The sequence below is a fragment of the Amphibalanus amphitrite genome, unplaced genomic scaffold (assembly GCF_019059575.1).
Source record: "Amphibalanus amphitrite isolate SeventyFive unplaced genomic scaffold, NRLGWU_Aamphi_draft 001144F_arrow, whole genome shotgun sequence".
NCBI classification, from domain to species: Eukaryota; Metazoa; Arthropoda; class Thecostraca; order Balanomorpha; family Balanidae; genus Amphibalanus; species Amphibalanus amphitrite.
In genome coordinates this window covers 1258-17098 of record NW_024882638.1, presented here as the reverse complement: position 1 = coordinate 17098, position 15841 = coordinate 1258, and the positions used below count along the sequence as shown (strand labels likewise).

General features: G+C 52.3%; 1 protein-coding gene across 2 annotated transcripts; it reads right to left on the bottom strand.

The window, feature by feature from the left end:
• Positions 1 to 4708: 4708 nt before the first annotated feature.
• On the bottom strand, positions 4709 to 14865 carry LOC122370550 (protein SMG9-like). Of its 2 annotated transcripts, XM_043346228.1 has the most exons (5): positions 14696 to 14865; positions 9862 to 9893; positions 9547 to 9680; positions 6390 to 6534; positions 4709 to 5052 (listed from the first exon to the last, which is right to left on the bottom strand). In XM_043346228.1, exons 1-5 carry the CDS (start codon positions 14825 to 14827, stop codon positions 4980 to 4982), a joined length of 516 nt encoding a protein of 171 aa, XP_043202163.1. In that variant the 5' UTR covers positions 14828 to 14865; the 3' UTR covers positions 4709 to 4979. The 2 variants fall into 2 exon arrangements, with proteins under 2 accessions (XP_043202163.1, XP_043202162.1); XM_043346227.1 differs by lacking the exon at positions 9862 to 9893 and having other exon boundaries at positions 9547 to 9712; positions 14696 to 14864.
• Positions 14866 to 15841: the final 976 nt, after the last annotated feature.

Sequence of the window (15841 nt, the reverse complement as noted above, 5' to 3'; positions counted from 1 at the left end):
AAAACAAATAAAGGTCAGGATCACAGCGTTGCGAACTGATGATCTGTACAAAAAAGCAGCTAGATCTTTAATAGGCATGACACCCTAAGGACAGAGCGTCCCTCTCCTTCACACAACAACTATGATCGCAGAGAATCTTGGCAGGCAGCTTGAAGTTGTTTTTTTTTTTTAGCGGCGATGAATAGAGTCTGGAGTTGGACGTCATTGGAGATTTAAATGTAAGCATGCTCATTGCCAAGTCCTTCACAGAACAACGTTAATTGCATCCTACAGTGATGAGCAAGGTTAATTAAAGCAAATAGCAAAGTTCATCTATAAGATAAGAAATGTTTATTGTTAACTAAAGCCGGGTGATAAAGAGCACTTCGAAACACAATAAAAGACCAGAAAAGAGTAAACAAAGCACATCTTAAGACAAAAATAGGGACAACCATTCGCCACTGCACAACCGCAGCGTACCGAGGTCTTTGGAATAATAAATCATCATTGAGAACGCCCAATCCAGCAATCGGGTACACGACCCAGTAGATAAATTGAGACAATTTTGGTTTAACCAATGTCCATCACAGGACAGGATTTTGCCATGGTCGCAATACGGCCCAAGTCTGGCTATCTCTGCACGCTTCTGCAGCAGTTTGCAGCCTGCAGACTCCCGCTAATGCGCCGCTCATAGACTGATGGGTCAATGAGCGGCGGTGCAGGCTGCTGCCTTACTCGCGTCAGCGCACCCTGGGCAATCGGCACCACTCCCCGCGTCAACCTGGTCGGTCATCTGTCTTGGACGAGAAGACGTCATCCCGGCGAGACAGGCGGGCAGACAGACGGACAACGTGATGGGTCCGGCCTTGGCGACAATCGCAGGCGCCTCGGACCACCGTGAGGGGCACCGGCGCAATGGACGTAATCACCAAATAGCTCGGTCACTCATAGTACTTACAACCACTGCGGAGTTGCCCGAGTAGGCAATGACAGCTCCCGCAGGGTGGCGTGAGGGATCGACTCAGCAAGTGCCACCATTTGGTATATGCGTATTGAGTCGAACCCGCCACATGGTAAGAGTCGGACGAGTCGACCCCGTTTTATGCCATAAACGTATTGGAGAGGTACAGCCACTTCACGATAAAGTAAAACGCAGTTTAAACTTCCGCTTCATTCATCAAACCACTTGTGTGTATACAGGGTGTAACGAAATTATCCGGACATCTTTCTTCGCGCTGTAATTAAGAAGCAAGACATTCTGATATTTTCCCTTTTGAATTATTATATAGCCACCTTTCATAAGAGCGCAGGTACACATTTTTGGAGCATTCCAGCCACTGGATTTTCCAGCACAGTGGGTTTCATATAGAGTAGCGCCTTACTAACCTGTGCCCGCAGTTGGGCGGCGCTGGTGGCGGGTGTCCCCTCATTCATCTCCTGATGGACAATAGTCCATAATATATCGACGGAATTGCATGGGAACTATTTCCAAGCCATAGCCCTTTAGCCCAGAAGAACAAAAAGATCCTCTCGGCATCACTTCTCATTCTGCTAGGGACTTGAAGTTGGTGCGCCGCCCCGTATGAAGACTGCGCGGCTTGAATCAGGTATCGGTACACGTTCAGAAACCGAGCCATCCTGTGCCGTCTGGTTGAGTGGCTCCAACCAATCGCTAGCCAGGATGTTGCGCCGGTAATACTCGTCACTGATAGTGGTTTTCTGTGTCGTCATGAACAGCTTGAATATTACACAGCAGCTGAACATGCTCCAGGTCTGGATTTTGGCTGGATGTTTGACGCCGGCGACGGCCGGCACATTCGAGCTGCTGGCAGCCCACACATGGCCGATTTGACGGTTCAACGGGTATCGCAGCTCGAACAGCTTCCCATCCGACCAGGTCACCTCATTCGTGTCTTCCTTCGACCAGTGGACACGCCCTGGCCTGAAGCCAAAGGTGGTGGACTGGTTGTTTTCCCGTCAATTTCATTGTCTTTTCCAGTTTGAAGGGCAGTAAAACCAAGCTAAAGGGCGGGTAACGGTGAATCATGATGTGGGACCTCTTATTATCTACCTTGGTAAGAATTCGAGTCAGTATGCGGATTAATTGGTGCCGTTTCCTTGTCGCTATCTGGACAACTCTCCTCACCACTTGGCAAAGGGCGCCTTTTGCGATCGAGGCCGGGCTGAGTCTGCCACCAAGTCCCAGCTTATTACGCCTCAGGCAGATGTGCTACTGGCTGCTGCTGATGTCCAGCTGCTGACAGACCAGCTTCTGGCTCATGCCACCATGCCACCAACACGTAGCCTTACTACGAAACGAGAGACTGTACTCCTTTCTCTCCACTGCCTTAAACGAAAACTATCAAATGAACCCGTCGGCGACTCGACTCTTACTCAGAGCAAGAGTCATTTCGCAAGGTCAGGTCACTGCTGAGTTGAGAGCAGATACCAGAGGTATGCATTCATCCAATATTCCAGCTTCTGACATTAAAAGAGCAACTGTGCGAGCAGATATGGCGAAAAAATAGATGTCCGGATAATTTCGTTACACCCTGTAGTGTGTATGTGCGATACTGATGTGTGCATGATGTGTGAACCAGATTTAACATCACCAGGGCCAACCGGCATTCGTGATTGTTGTTAATACATGATACATGATACATTCATTCAGCATTTCAAGCAGTTCAAACTAAATACGTTTAATATGGTAGATGAACGTCAAACGCCGTCACCGTAGATCGTTTTATATGAGCTCGGAGGCGGGCATTACATGCACACTTGGCTATCACGGACAGACATACCTACGCACTCATTTGGAAACAAACCACAGCCATTAGACGCACGCCATCAAACCACTTACGTCTTTATATTGTTAATAACCGTGCAACGCTGCGCGGAAACTGCTTGCAATGCTCCGCACATGATTCTCTCCTTATCGTTTCCAACAGACATCTATCTCCTTTGGACTTTTCTTCTGTTATTCAATGGCTTGCGGTTTTAACTTCTATCCTTTCTCGCTACAAATAAATGTAACTTTTCAAGACTCGTGCCAATAAAGATTAAAACAGTGACTAGAACGTTTCCAAAACGCAAACGTCCCACCTTGATAAGCCGCCTTAATAATTTAACCCGGCAGTTGCTGGGGTATTTCGCCACCCACCGTTTGCTGGGGGGGGGAGGCGTTAAACGCCCCCAGCCGATAACTCGAGAACCAATAGGCGCAGCGAAACGCACGAGGCGGCAAACGAAAGAACGCGACGAGACGCTTCAGATGATTACTTTAAAGTTGAATCTTGAGGTCACAGGTCGGGTCAAGGTCAGGTCAAACACCTGAAATCGGGCTTTCAGTAGCATGGACTTCAGGACTTCGCAATGGGCGCCTCTCGTCACAAACTCTGTCAAAACGGTGCACAATCCATCATATAAGGTCTACAAAGAGTGTCAGCTCCATGTAGCGGTCAAACAAGCATAGGTCAGGGTCAAGGTCAGGTCAACCGGGTAGGCATATATCCCCGAAAATCAAAGCTGATATTCGCAGCCTGTGACACATGTTTTTTGGGTAATTTGGGGCGTAGAACACGATGGTGACATTCATTTTGTCATATGTGTACGTGTTTGGCTAAAGAAGTTCAATTTAAGAAATGCATGTATCATGGTCGTGAAGAAGTCACGAGAAATTGCCAAGGTTCAGTTCAAGATTTTGGAAAATGCGGAACGATAATCAATAATCGAAGATAGCCATTTGATTTTTCAAGGTATTGGCAGTCTAATGGCGTTTACGGCATGTCTGTATGTCTATTTTGTGATTTTATATGATTTTTTGAACATATGCCGTTTTTGGTCGAAAATTCAGAAATCATGACGTGACTAAAATCTCGATATCTCAAAAATTTTCCGACCGATTTTTTTGAAACTTTGTCACAATACACTTCAATCAATTCCCTACAGGTACCCAAAATTTGGCGCGCCTGCGGCGCGCCGTTTTTATGCTATGGCCCGGCGAAAAAAGTGGGGGCGTTTAACGCCCCCCCCCCCCCCAGCAACTCGCGGGTTAACACCCATGTCACCTTGAACACCATACATACTTTTTTTGGAAAATATATTTCACTCTTTACAGTACACTGATAAAAACATTGCGCATTGTTGATAAGTTCAGTCACATTGAGCTACTAGCCAAAGTACATTACACATACGATTATCATTTGCAAAAACGTATGCATATTCGCGGGCACATTTGCACTTTACGCAAGCCACTTCTTCCGGAGAACTGACCGATACCACACACCAAAGTCTGGTTCGAGCCAGTATTCACCTGGGTCGCGGCGACAGGACTAGTGTCAATCACTTGGGGTGAGCACAAAACCGAGAACTTTGCGGAACACCGCCAATGCCGAACGACACGAACAAACCTAAACTTTAACAAAGGAGATGTATGTATTTGATGTCATCGCATGAGAAGCACCGGCTCCGAAAGACGCATCTGGATCGTGAACCGATCATGGAGGGTGGGGCGCGTTCGGTGGTTTCTCGTCCCGTGGCCCGGCTGCTAAGCCCCGGCCCGGTGTCCGGTGGCGGAAGCTGTGGTCGACCGCAGGCGGTCCCTGGCCCCGATCCGGTGTCATCATGTCAATGGTCCTGTGGACCTGGACACGGGACCATGGTCCGCAAAGCTTAACCTGCCGGCTCGGTGGTCTAGTTGGTGGTTCGGTGGGACCAATGGTCCACCGTGCGACCATGCGTGTGCGGTAGTCCGCCATGGGAGGCCTTGTTTATTTTATGTTTATTCTAACACCAGCGTGGCGGCTGGTGTGCTCATCTTCAGATGTATTTTGATCCCAGAGCAAACACGGGAATGTGAAGGACCAGCGTCATCTGGTAGCCCTTTAGGTTCGTCCGACGATCACCCGTTATTCGACTCGTTGACTGGTCGCCAGCGGATCGTTCGCTGGGCCCCGTCCTGTTCCAAGCCTTCTCGCCACAGCTACCTCGGAGCAGTCGTGTCACAAGCGGCTGTATTCGTGGAAGAAGGAGCTCTTGCGCACACTGTCCCACATTCGCACGGCGTAGTGATACCTGTCGTGTCAGAGACGGATTTGATAATATTCTCTCGTTTGATATATCCTTGGAGTACAAGACAAAGCTGAATCTAAGAAGAAGCCTTGACTGCTATAAGAAACGACCACTCGACTGTGTCAACATATTCAATTATCTTTATCATAAATCACATCTTTAATTATTGCGATATTATGTTTATTTAGTATTATGTGATGGCAGTCACCTTGCAGTTATTTCGATACCATATCTATATGATAGTTATTATATAATGGTAGGCATGAAGCCTAGTAGGTACACATTTGACAGTAGCTTACTATTTCATCAGTCTAACGGTTGTGATAAATCACACAATTGATCCCCTTGGAAACTGATAACGGATATAAACAGGACGTAAGGATTACACAAACCCAATGGATAAATACTCCCAAGGGGAGGCAGAATTGGCTATTTCCACAGACCTCTGAACACCAAGCAAAGAGGTGTAGAGATCTATGTATATTACCTCTCATTTCCAATAAATCAGTGAATGCTCTTTGCAGAATGATACGGAGTACGGACGAAGCCGCAGCTGGAGTCTCATTTGGAAATTATCCGCCTGGATGCCCGTGTCGGCAGTGTCTGTGTCTATCCGGCCGAGAGGGGGGTGTATCGCCGCCGCCGTGACATGGTATCACGGCCGGAGCACCGGGCGTGACACGACCAGTGACGGCGTGAGACGGCAGCGGCCGACGACCGGTGTCTGGTCGCTGCGTCACCGCCCCACAGGGCGGCAGAGTCGTGACAGCGCCCCCGGCAGAGGAGGGGATCGAGGTCGGAAAGTTCCGGCGGACAAACCCCAGCACCAGACAGCCCTCGTTCTGTTTGGACACATGAGCTTACTACTGGGACAGACGACTTAACACGGAGGCGTGTATCCAAAGGAGTGGAGTAAGGGCTCTGAAGATCTATGTCAGCTAGTCCTAATCCATATCCACGGCTTGGTGGATGAGGAGCGCCACATGTCAGCGCGCAGTGGAGGGCGGGGTGTGTTCCAAGGGCCGTATACACGTTGGATAGAGGTAGGAGGAGATATGTAGGGAATAGAGGAGAGAGAGAGAGAGAGAGAGAGAGAGAGAGAGAGAGAGAGAGAGAGAGAGAGAGAGAGAGAGAGAGAGAGAGAGAGAGAGAGAGAGAGAGAGAGAGAGAGAGAGAGAGAGAGGGAGAGGGAGAGAATGAGAGAGAGAGAGAGAGAGAGAGAGAGGGAGAGAGAGAGAGAGAGAGTGAGAGAGAGAGAGAGAGAGAGAGAGAGAGAGAGAGAGAGAGAGAGGGGAGAGGGAGAGAGACCGGTGAAGGATCGTCCACTCCATCTGACGTACCAGTGTTTCTCGGAGAGCGGCTGGTTGGAGAGCGGCAGCTGCGGCAGTCGAAACACCTCTGACCGCAGCGCCTCCACCAGCGTCTGTAGGCCCCAGTGACCGGTCAGGTCACACTGCAGCGGCTCCTGCTGGCCGGCCTCATCATCTGGAACACAGCGGTGGGTCAGTCACTGAGAGAATCGACTCTTGTTGAGAGCAAGCTTAGGCCGAGTAGGATAGAGGAACAGAAAGGGCCAAGCACAGGGCGGAGATGAGCTACAGTATGAAGGGTCAGAAGAAGAACTGTTGAGATAAGCTCAGATCACAGACAAATCAGCCGGTTTATGGTAATCTGGTGTAAAAACTTCCAACTCTCAGGTGACCCGTTGTGCCGTTAATCAGTAACCTGGTGTGCCGCCCGCCGCCGATCAGACTAGCCTGTGACCCCGGCTGGACCCCCTGACCCCGGGACGATGCCAGGAGCGCCACCGGCTGGCAGGACGGCTCTATATCGGTGTGGGCGGCGGCGGCTGGGACAGGGGCAGGGCCAGCCAGGTGGGCTGCAGGGGACGGCCCGAGTGTCAGACCGTGATCCCGTACTTCTATATCGGCCCGAACACCACGCCATCACCTGACGAAATAGGTCCGTCGGCCCCCTCCCAAACACGGGCCGACGCCAAGTGTCGGCATGCCGCGGCTGGCATTTATGACAGCAGTCGCAACGAAAAACAACAAATAACTTTGAGAGCTGCTTGGTCGAATTATCTGTTCATGAATATCATAAAATGTTCATTAGCCCTCGCACTTGTAAAGGGGGGGAGTCGGATGGACCCCCTCGGTTTCTCGCGAATATCTCGCTCAAAAGGCGGCCGATCGCGACGAAACATTCAGTACCCTCGAGTTGATCAATTTTACACCTACCCTGAAAATGTCATGGCCACTGCTCCAAATGACCTTTGACCTGTGACCTATTTCACGAGACCTTGTTTAGCTGGAATCGCGATTCGGCGTATGTCAGCTCACATTATCCACGCGTTTGCAGTCTTTTGTGGTTTTAAACATTCAAACATGTGAAATAATGTTGGTCCCATGCATTATGGTGACTGTCAAGTTCACGAGAAAGTAAGGTCGGGTCACTGACCTGTGGTGACCTTGGTTCGCTTTTGCGAGTTTTACACGTTTCTAGGCTGTTTTTTTTTTTAGCTGATTTCGAGTTTAGCAACCATTTGAACATTTATGCAAAAGTTTTGGTGCCTTCGTAACATGTTACGAAGCTGTCAAGTGTCAGTGGTAGTTGACACCTACTATAAATACCTGGCATTACGCCTCCTGGTTGACCTGACCTGACCCGACCCGACCCGACCTGGCCTAAATGCATGAAACATCTGTGATCAAAACTAGCATGAAATTCGTGATCAGCGCCCCGAAAAAAAGTATCAGCTTCCCTTTACGAAGTTCTAGCGGGTCCCAATTTTCCCGAACTTTGGGTCATTGACCTGACCTGGAAGGTCAACCAATGACCTAGGACCTTAAAATTGGGTATCATCGGCTTCCTCTCGTCACGGAAAACACGCTCGTTTTTTCCACGAGGCTCTAGCTCAATCAGGGGCCGAACGGTAGAGGGGTATAACCGACCCCCCCCCCCCCCCCTACACATTAGACGCCGGCAAACGCCGCACACATGCGAGGGCTAGAGCCACGTCGATCGCCATCAATATTGGTACGAGCAGCGTATGTACACATGAGCTAGTCTGAAGATCGTGTGTATTCGGCATGGTAGGGCGACCACACTAATGCCTGAGACGTTGTCAAAGACCCTTGCATGTCGGCACTCTACGTTACTTCCTGATAGCAGTTTATTATTGTCACTTAACCATGATGGGCGCCACTTGCCCGTCACGGGCTTATGCAAACAGACGCGATCCGGAAGGCTTTGTTCATTGTGCACACAAATATCGTAGGTAGTATAGTAAGTAGGTGAGGTCATTAGAGTGCCACAATGGAAAGATAACGAGGGAAAAGAAATGTGATTAAATTCATAAAAAAGAACATCTGGTTTGTAGTTTAAATTTTGCATTGGTAAGTCGTTACAGATATGGCTGGAATAAACCATCCAAGAAGCATGGTGCAAGCCTTTGCCACGGTCATTCTACCTACACCCATCTGATTCTTCTCCCCAGACAAAGCCCAAATCCTCTGACCCAAGCTCGTTCCAACCCAAATTTTCAAAAACCCAAATTTTCCAACCCAAAATTCCAAATTTGGTTGAAACTGAACCCGACAGCAATCCTTCACTTTGCGCCTGTTTGCAACAGCGCAAAACACAAGTCAAACTTAAAATGACCTGGCAAAAAAAAAAACAGAACTCAGTTTGACCGAGCTCATCTAAGCGTATACAATGTAGCTCTGGATATCGTCCACAACACAACCCGTGCGGCGCGGGAGATGTGCCACAGCGGGCCGCGGCACGGACGCACTTCGCTCCCACACTCAGGAACTGGTGCGTGAAACCAGCATCTGCTCATGGCTACCCGGTGCACTTCCTCCTCAGGCCAGGCTCCGGGGATGAGAGCTGTTTGTAAACACCGCCCAACGATCACACGCTCGGGTACCCGCGTCCTTCCACGCGCTCGCAGAACAAACGCGAGTCGCGTGATGGCAAACACGCAATCAAACACGGAGTCCCTAATGATGGGTCTGTTTACGAAGAGACACGCGAGGTCATGTCATAATCATACCGTTGCAACGGTATGATTCACCAAAGCGTTGGCGAAACCACGAAATTCGCCTCCTGGACAGGTAGCATGAAGAGCCTGTGCAATGACTACACAGTAAAGCATATTGCACAATGTTTGCTTTCGGCAGTTTTGAACGGAAGGCAAAAAAGAGACTGCATCACGCAGTTGAAGCATCCCATTTTTCTATCCCCTGATACATTGAGAGTGGACTTTGACCCGCGCCCAGGGCGAAGTCTGACATGCGTTGTCTGTGACCTCTTACCTGTGTGCTGTGAACCTCCGACCTGTTTATTGTACCACATCTGACCTGAGGGTCATGTGACCCCTGACCTGTAACCTTTGACCTGCACGCTGTGTAACCTCTCCCCTCTGAGATCTGCATACTGTGAGATATCTGACCTACCCGCGACGCTGTCCAGTGCCGCGCCCGGCGCCCGTACCTGCTACGACGCCCTCCTCTCCAGGCAGGAACTCTGGCAGCAGCAGCAGGTTGACGGGCGGACCGGTGGTCTCCGGGCTCGCCTGGGGCAGCACGCCGCCACTGCCCACTCCAATGTCGCTGGTCACACACAGACTCGACTGACTGAACGCCGACCGGTAAAACTCCTGAAAAACACAGAGAGAGTGGCTGAATACAGACCGGTAAAACTCCTGGAACAAACACAGAGAGTGGCTGAAAGCAGACCGATAAAACTCCTGACAAACACACAGAGAGTGGCTGAATACAGACCGGTAAAACTCTTGACAAACACAGATTCGATTGGCTGAACGCCGACCGGTAAAACTCCTGACAAACACAGAGAGTGGCTGAAAGCGGACCGGTAAAACTCCTGACAAACACACAGAGAGTGGCTGAATACAGACCGGTAAAACTCCTGGAACAAACACAGAGAGTGGCTGAATTGAGACCGGTAAAATTCCTAAAACACATATGCGACCGCAGACTTATCACTCTGGTCACCCAGAATACAGTGGCGCAAATAGGCAAGCTTCCCGGAATACACACGCATAACCAAACGCTTGACACTCTGGTAGTACAGCGTATAGCAAACACGCATCGGCCAGGGGTCCAGTATGTCGACGAGGTTTCACTCTGAAAGACAACAAGGAACTATGTTTCGGCATAGTTCAAACCATATTTGCATTCCTTTCCAATGTCAGCAGCAGACACTCCCATCACTTACCAGAATGACGCGGACGACATCAATCAGAATCGAGCCCGAGAGGCCATACCGTCGCTACGTGTCACATGGGTAAATATTCTTCCAGGCACACGGCGTAGTAAGCCCGCCGGTCCGTGTTTTTCTGTTGCATCACCCAGCTGCCCGGCTAGTCCTGTGATCCAGCTAGTCAGTCCTGTGACATATGGTATTAAAGGCGCGGCAGACCGGCGGTCCGCAGATGGAAGATGCACCGCAGTCGCCGGCCAAGTAGCCCAATAAGTATAACCGTATTACGCATCCCATGAAGGATCCAGAAAAGTGGTGTTTGACGGTGCGAAGGCACATGCACTTGTCTGAGGCTGTCCGCTGCGCTACCTGACATTGTCTTATGTTGTCCGGTACTTTACCTGCACTTGTCTGACACAATCCGGTACGTTACCTGCAGTTGTTTGACGTTGTCCGGTACTTCATCTGCAGTTGTCTGACACCATCCGGTACGTTACCTGCAGTTGTCTGTTATCCTGTACGTTACCTGCAGTTGTTTGACGTTGCCCGCTACTTCACCTGCAGTTTTCTGACACCGTCCGGTACGTTACCTGCAGTTGTCTGTCCGGTCGGTATCTGCAGTTGTTTGACGTTGTGCGGTACTTCACCTGCAGTTGTCTGACACCGTCCGGTACGTTACCTTTACCAGTTCAGCTGTTACCAGTTCAGCTGAGCGCGCCGCTGCGTGCGGTCGCGAGCGCTGCTCGCTCCCGACCCTTCTAGCCGCTCTGTGCCTGTCCTGCGTGAGAGCGAGTGTGAGAGCGATTGGAGTGAGTTGTGGCCGTGCCTTGAGCTCTCTAGTGACACTGAGGTGACGTGGTCATGCATCGGGACCTCACCCGCCTGTTAGTACTACTCGCCGTCGTCCGTGTTCTGGTAACGGCGGCCTGCCCGGCCCCCGTGCCGGTGACGGAACCAGCCAAGCACCGAGACTAAGACCAGCAACTGCGACGCGGCGTCGCTCACCGGAGACCGGCCTGTCCTCGGAGCCGACGTGATGCTGTGGTGACACCTTCACCGACACCTTCACCGACGCCTGACCGCGGTCGTGACGCCGTGCGGCCCCGGGCCGACCCCGCTCGTGCCCGGCCTGCCGCCGGCCGCCCGGCCGCCCGGCCGCGGGGGCCGGCGGTGGGCGGATCGCCCGAGCCCCGGCGTACCTCGCTGACGGCCGCGGACGGGCCGCCCGGGCCCCGACCGGCGGCTGAGCTCGGCCGTGACCCGCGACTGGTCGCGCCGGCCCGCGGTGGCGGGCGGCGTCCGCAGCGCCGCGGAGCGCGCGGCCGCCGGGGCCGGCGCGCCGGGACCGTAACGGCGGGCGGCCTGCTGGTTGGCGCGCTGAATGTGCAGTCGCTGCTGCCGAAACTGCCTGAACTAACAGAAGAGCTCCATCACAGTAAATTTGACATTTTGATTCTGGCGGAGACGTGGCTGAAGCCCTCCGTCCCCGACCGACTGCTAGTGCTGCCCGGCTATTCCGTGCAGCGCGTTGACAGGCCGGGCGGACGCGGCTACGGAGGTGTGGCCATCGCCACGAGAGACGGCCTGTCGACGGCTGCGTACCGGCCGGCGACGCCGCGTCCTCAAGACAGCCGACTGGAGGCCGTCTGGTCGACGGTGACGCTGGACCGCGGACGGCGCCTTCTGATCGGCTCCATCTACCGGCCGCCGCGCTGCACGGCTGCGGCGCTCGACGCCGACTTCGGGGACCTGGAGGCCCAGCTACAGAGGGCGCTGCTCGATCACCCGAATGTGACCATTATTATTGGCGGGGATCTGAACTGTGACCTCCTCAAACCCCCTCCGGCACCAGCCAGAGCTCGTTTAGAAGTGTTTTTAGATGATTACTCGCTCTCTCAACTAGTGACTGGCCCGACATTTACCTCTGGATCGCTCTTAGATGTTCTCATTGTCAATCGTCTTAACGTAGCAACGCCGCGCCGCAATAAACATTGTGATTTTAGCCCACATCGCATCGTTAGTTGTAGCCTCAGTGTGCCGCGCCGTCCACGATCGCACACTGTGGTGTCGCGGTCACGCCCACTCGCTAGGATAGACTCGGGTGCGTTTCTGTTCGATTTACAGTGCTGTGACTGGAGTGACGTTTTTACATCTGAGACGGTCGATGGGAAGTGGCGAGCTTTTTTATCACTCTACATACCTGTTCTGGACAAGCACGCGCCGATACGGAGCCGCAAGGTTCACAACCCATCTGCCCCGCCGGTCACGGCCGCCACTAAGGACTTGATGGCGAGCCGCCGCGGCGCTCTGCGCACCCTCGGCCGTGACTCGAGCGAATACCGCGATCTGAACCGATCTGTCCGGTCCGCCATCCGCCGCGACACGCGCCTGGCCATAGAGTCCCGTATCAAGGAGCAGGGACCCCACACCGTGTGGCGCAACATTCGGAGTGTTGTTGCTGGCCGGAAGCGAGATGTCACCTCACCACAGCTATCACCGAGCGCGCTGAATGAGTATTTCGTGTCTGTCGGGCCGAGGGTGGCGGCGGAGGTGGCCGATGCGGCCGAGCACGCGGCAGACCTGCCCTGCCGCCTGCCGCGTGTGGGGGCCTGCGGCTTCTCAGTCTCTCCCATCGACCTCGATACGCTGACGATCGCGCTGTACAGCATGAGGAACTCGCCTGCGTGCGGATCTGATGGTTTGTGTGCTCGTGCTCTGAAGGCTGGCTTCCCCGCCGTCGGCTATGTCATCCTACATATCATTAACGCATGTCTCACCCAATCCGACTACCCTCCAACCTGGAAACATTCGCTCATTCACCCCATCTTCAAGACCGGCGACCCATCCGATCCTTCCAACTTCCGTCCTATTTCCATCATCCCCACCATCGCCAAACTAGTAGAGCGCGTTGTCCAGCGGCAGCTTTACCATTACCTATCCTCCAACCACCTCCTATCCCCCAGCCAGCACGGTTTCCGTCCGCGCCATTCGACGGAAACCGCGCTGGCTACCGTAACCGACCAAATCCTCACAGCTGCCGACGGCGGGGAGATCACCCTCTTATGTCTTATTGACCTGAGCAAGTGTTTTGATATTATCGACCATGACATTTTACTTCGGAAACTCGAGCTGCACGGTGTGGATGTTCAGTGGTTTAAAGCTTACCTGACCGGCCATACCCAGAGTGTGTCACTCAGAGACCACACTGGAGCTGCCAGCGTCTCCCCGCCGATGCCGAACTCGATGGGGGTTTTCCAGGGGTCTGCCCTGGGCCCCCTCTTGTTTACCGTGTTTGCAAATGACATGTCACTGTTCGCTGCGGGTGCAAGTGTCGTGCAGTACGCTGACGACACCCAGGTGATTGTCTCTGGCAAAAAGAACGAACTTTCGGCTGTTATTCATAGCATGGAAAATTCATTGACTGCTTTGGATCAGTGGTTCTGCGCAAACGCCCTTAAAGTAAACGCAAACAAAACACAGCTCATCACTCTCGGAACAGGTCAAAATTTGCGCGGCCTTCCAGACTTCAAAATTGCCTTCCGCAACACTGACCTCGTACCTTGCCGCGAGGTAAAAAATCTTGGCGTTATTTTCGACCAGAAATTATCATGGGACAGTCACGTGGGTGTCGTCGGCAGGCGATGCAGCGGTACTCTTGTCGCGCTGTCACATGTCCGTCACGTCCTGCCTGTCGGTGTCATCAAGACACTAGTAGCCGCCTTGGTTCTCTCGCAGGTCACATACTGCCTTTCCGTCTACGGCAACGGCACTAAGAAAAACATTGACAGAATTCAAAAGGTACTGAACTTTGCTGCACGAGTCATTTTTGGAAAGAGAAAATTTGATCATGTTAGTGACCTGCGCGGGAAACTTGGCTGGCTGCCCGCTCAGCACATGGCCGACCACCGTACACTGTGTCTGGCGCACAAGGTGATTGCTGGTGGCGAGCCCGAGTCACTGGCGGCTGCATTCGTGTGCAACGGTGACCGGCGGTCCCGGCGCACGAGGCAGGACGGACAACTCTACGTGCCGAGGTCCAACACCGAGACCGGCAAGAGACGCTTTTGCTCGAGGGCACCTGCCCTCTACAACCGGCTGTCGAGTGACCTGACACCGCTTAGCCAGCAGCGTTTTTCACGTACCGTGAAGAGACGCCTGCTGGATCTCCACCGAACGTGACCGTTCCGACAGCCGTCGCCGCCACAGCACAGGGGTAGCCCTGTGTACCGTGTATGTGTGCGTGTGTGTGTGTGTGTGTGTGTGTTTTTTTTTATCCATGACAGCGACCATGTTTGACTCGGAGCTTAATAGCCACACTTTGAGTGGACCGCTCTACGATGGCAAATACAAATACAAATACCTGTAACTGTCGGATTCTGTCCGGTACGTAAGTGCAGTTGTCTGTCATCCGGCACTTTACCTGCAGTTGTCTGATGTTGTCTGGCTGGAAGTGGGCCAGCGTGCTGCGGTTATGGACAAAGACGAGCCGCGGGTAGTGGTCGGTGGAGGAGTCGTCTCCGGACGGAGCAGAGGTCGACGACGGCTTCAGCATCTCGGCCGTCTGCAGCAGCCTGAGGGGGAAGACGGACGGGACGTCTGACTGATGGAGACAATGGTAGAGAGGCAGACACAACAGCCTGAGAGTGGGACGACTGATACATACGACTAGTACAGCCACAGGCAGACAGGCAGACAAGCGGACATACAAACACAGCAGCCTGAGGAGCGAGATGAACATTGAAAATACGGTCTCTACGGCAGCCTGAGGAGGAAAGGGGGCGTTCAACTGACGGACAGACAGACGATAAACAGACAAACTGCTTAGGCAATGATCTAAACAGTTAGCACTTGAGATCAGAAGAACCGCAATAGACAGTAAATATCATGAACGTGCCGTTTGAAGGTAAGTCATCAGTCCCTGAAGCTATCACGTTACAGTCAGCGCCTGACCGACCACTGACCATCAGTCTCATCCGGCGTCAAAGTATACAGAGCTCATGACCTCACGTGCCACTTAAATGGATTGAACTTGAATGACATGTTAAAAACATGGGGTGGGCGCCGCCTAAGCGCCTGACGCTGTTGTTGACTAGCCACGAAAGGTCAGACTTGACGACCGGCTATCGCTTGGTGGAGCTCTAACAGTGAACGCGATGACATGATAGATGAACGGCAAACTACGGATAGGCTTCGTAAGAGCTTCGTAAGAGCTAGGGATCGAAGGCTTCTTTCCTCGATGTCGTACCTCCATCAGTTCCCGAGCTATGAGTCGATATCAAAATATCAATATCGGAGAAAAGCGACCTTCGAAGACCTACGGACACTGTACTCTGCCGACTTGACATAAGGCCTGACTCAAACAGTTGATTGGTGCATTTTTAAAGAAAAAAGATGATGACCATTCGAACGCAAATTTAAGCTCGCTATGTGGCTTAGGAGCTATACACATTATATTTACCCCCTGTATATTTACAAGAGGTGTGAGAACGCACTCCATCGCCTTGATGTGCCATGATCCAACGAATGCACTCGACATACCTAATTGTTAATATTATCCTCCAATTAT

Excerpts from the sequence above, each read along its gene's own strand:
- LOC122370550 (XM_043346228.1), bottom strand. The coding sequence starts at position 14,827 with ATGCTGAAGCCGTCGTCGACCTCTGCTCCGTCCGGAGACGACTCCTCC. Across the intron at positions 6,535-9,546 it reads AGAGGAGGGCGTCGTAGCAG|ATGATGAGGCCGGCCAGCAG; the intron begins GTACGGGCGCCG and ends GCTGTGTTCCAG. Across the intron at positions 5,053-6,389 it reads CCGCTCTCCGAGAAACACTG|GTATCACTACGCCGTGCGAA; the intron begins GTACGTCAGATG and ends CTGACACGACAG.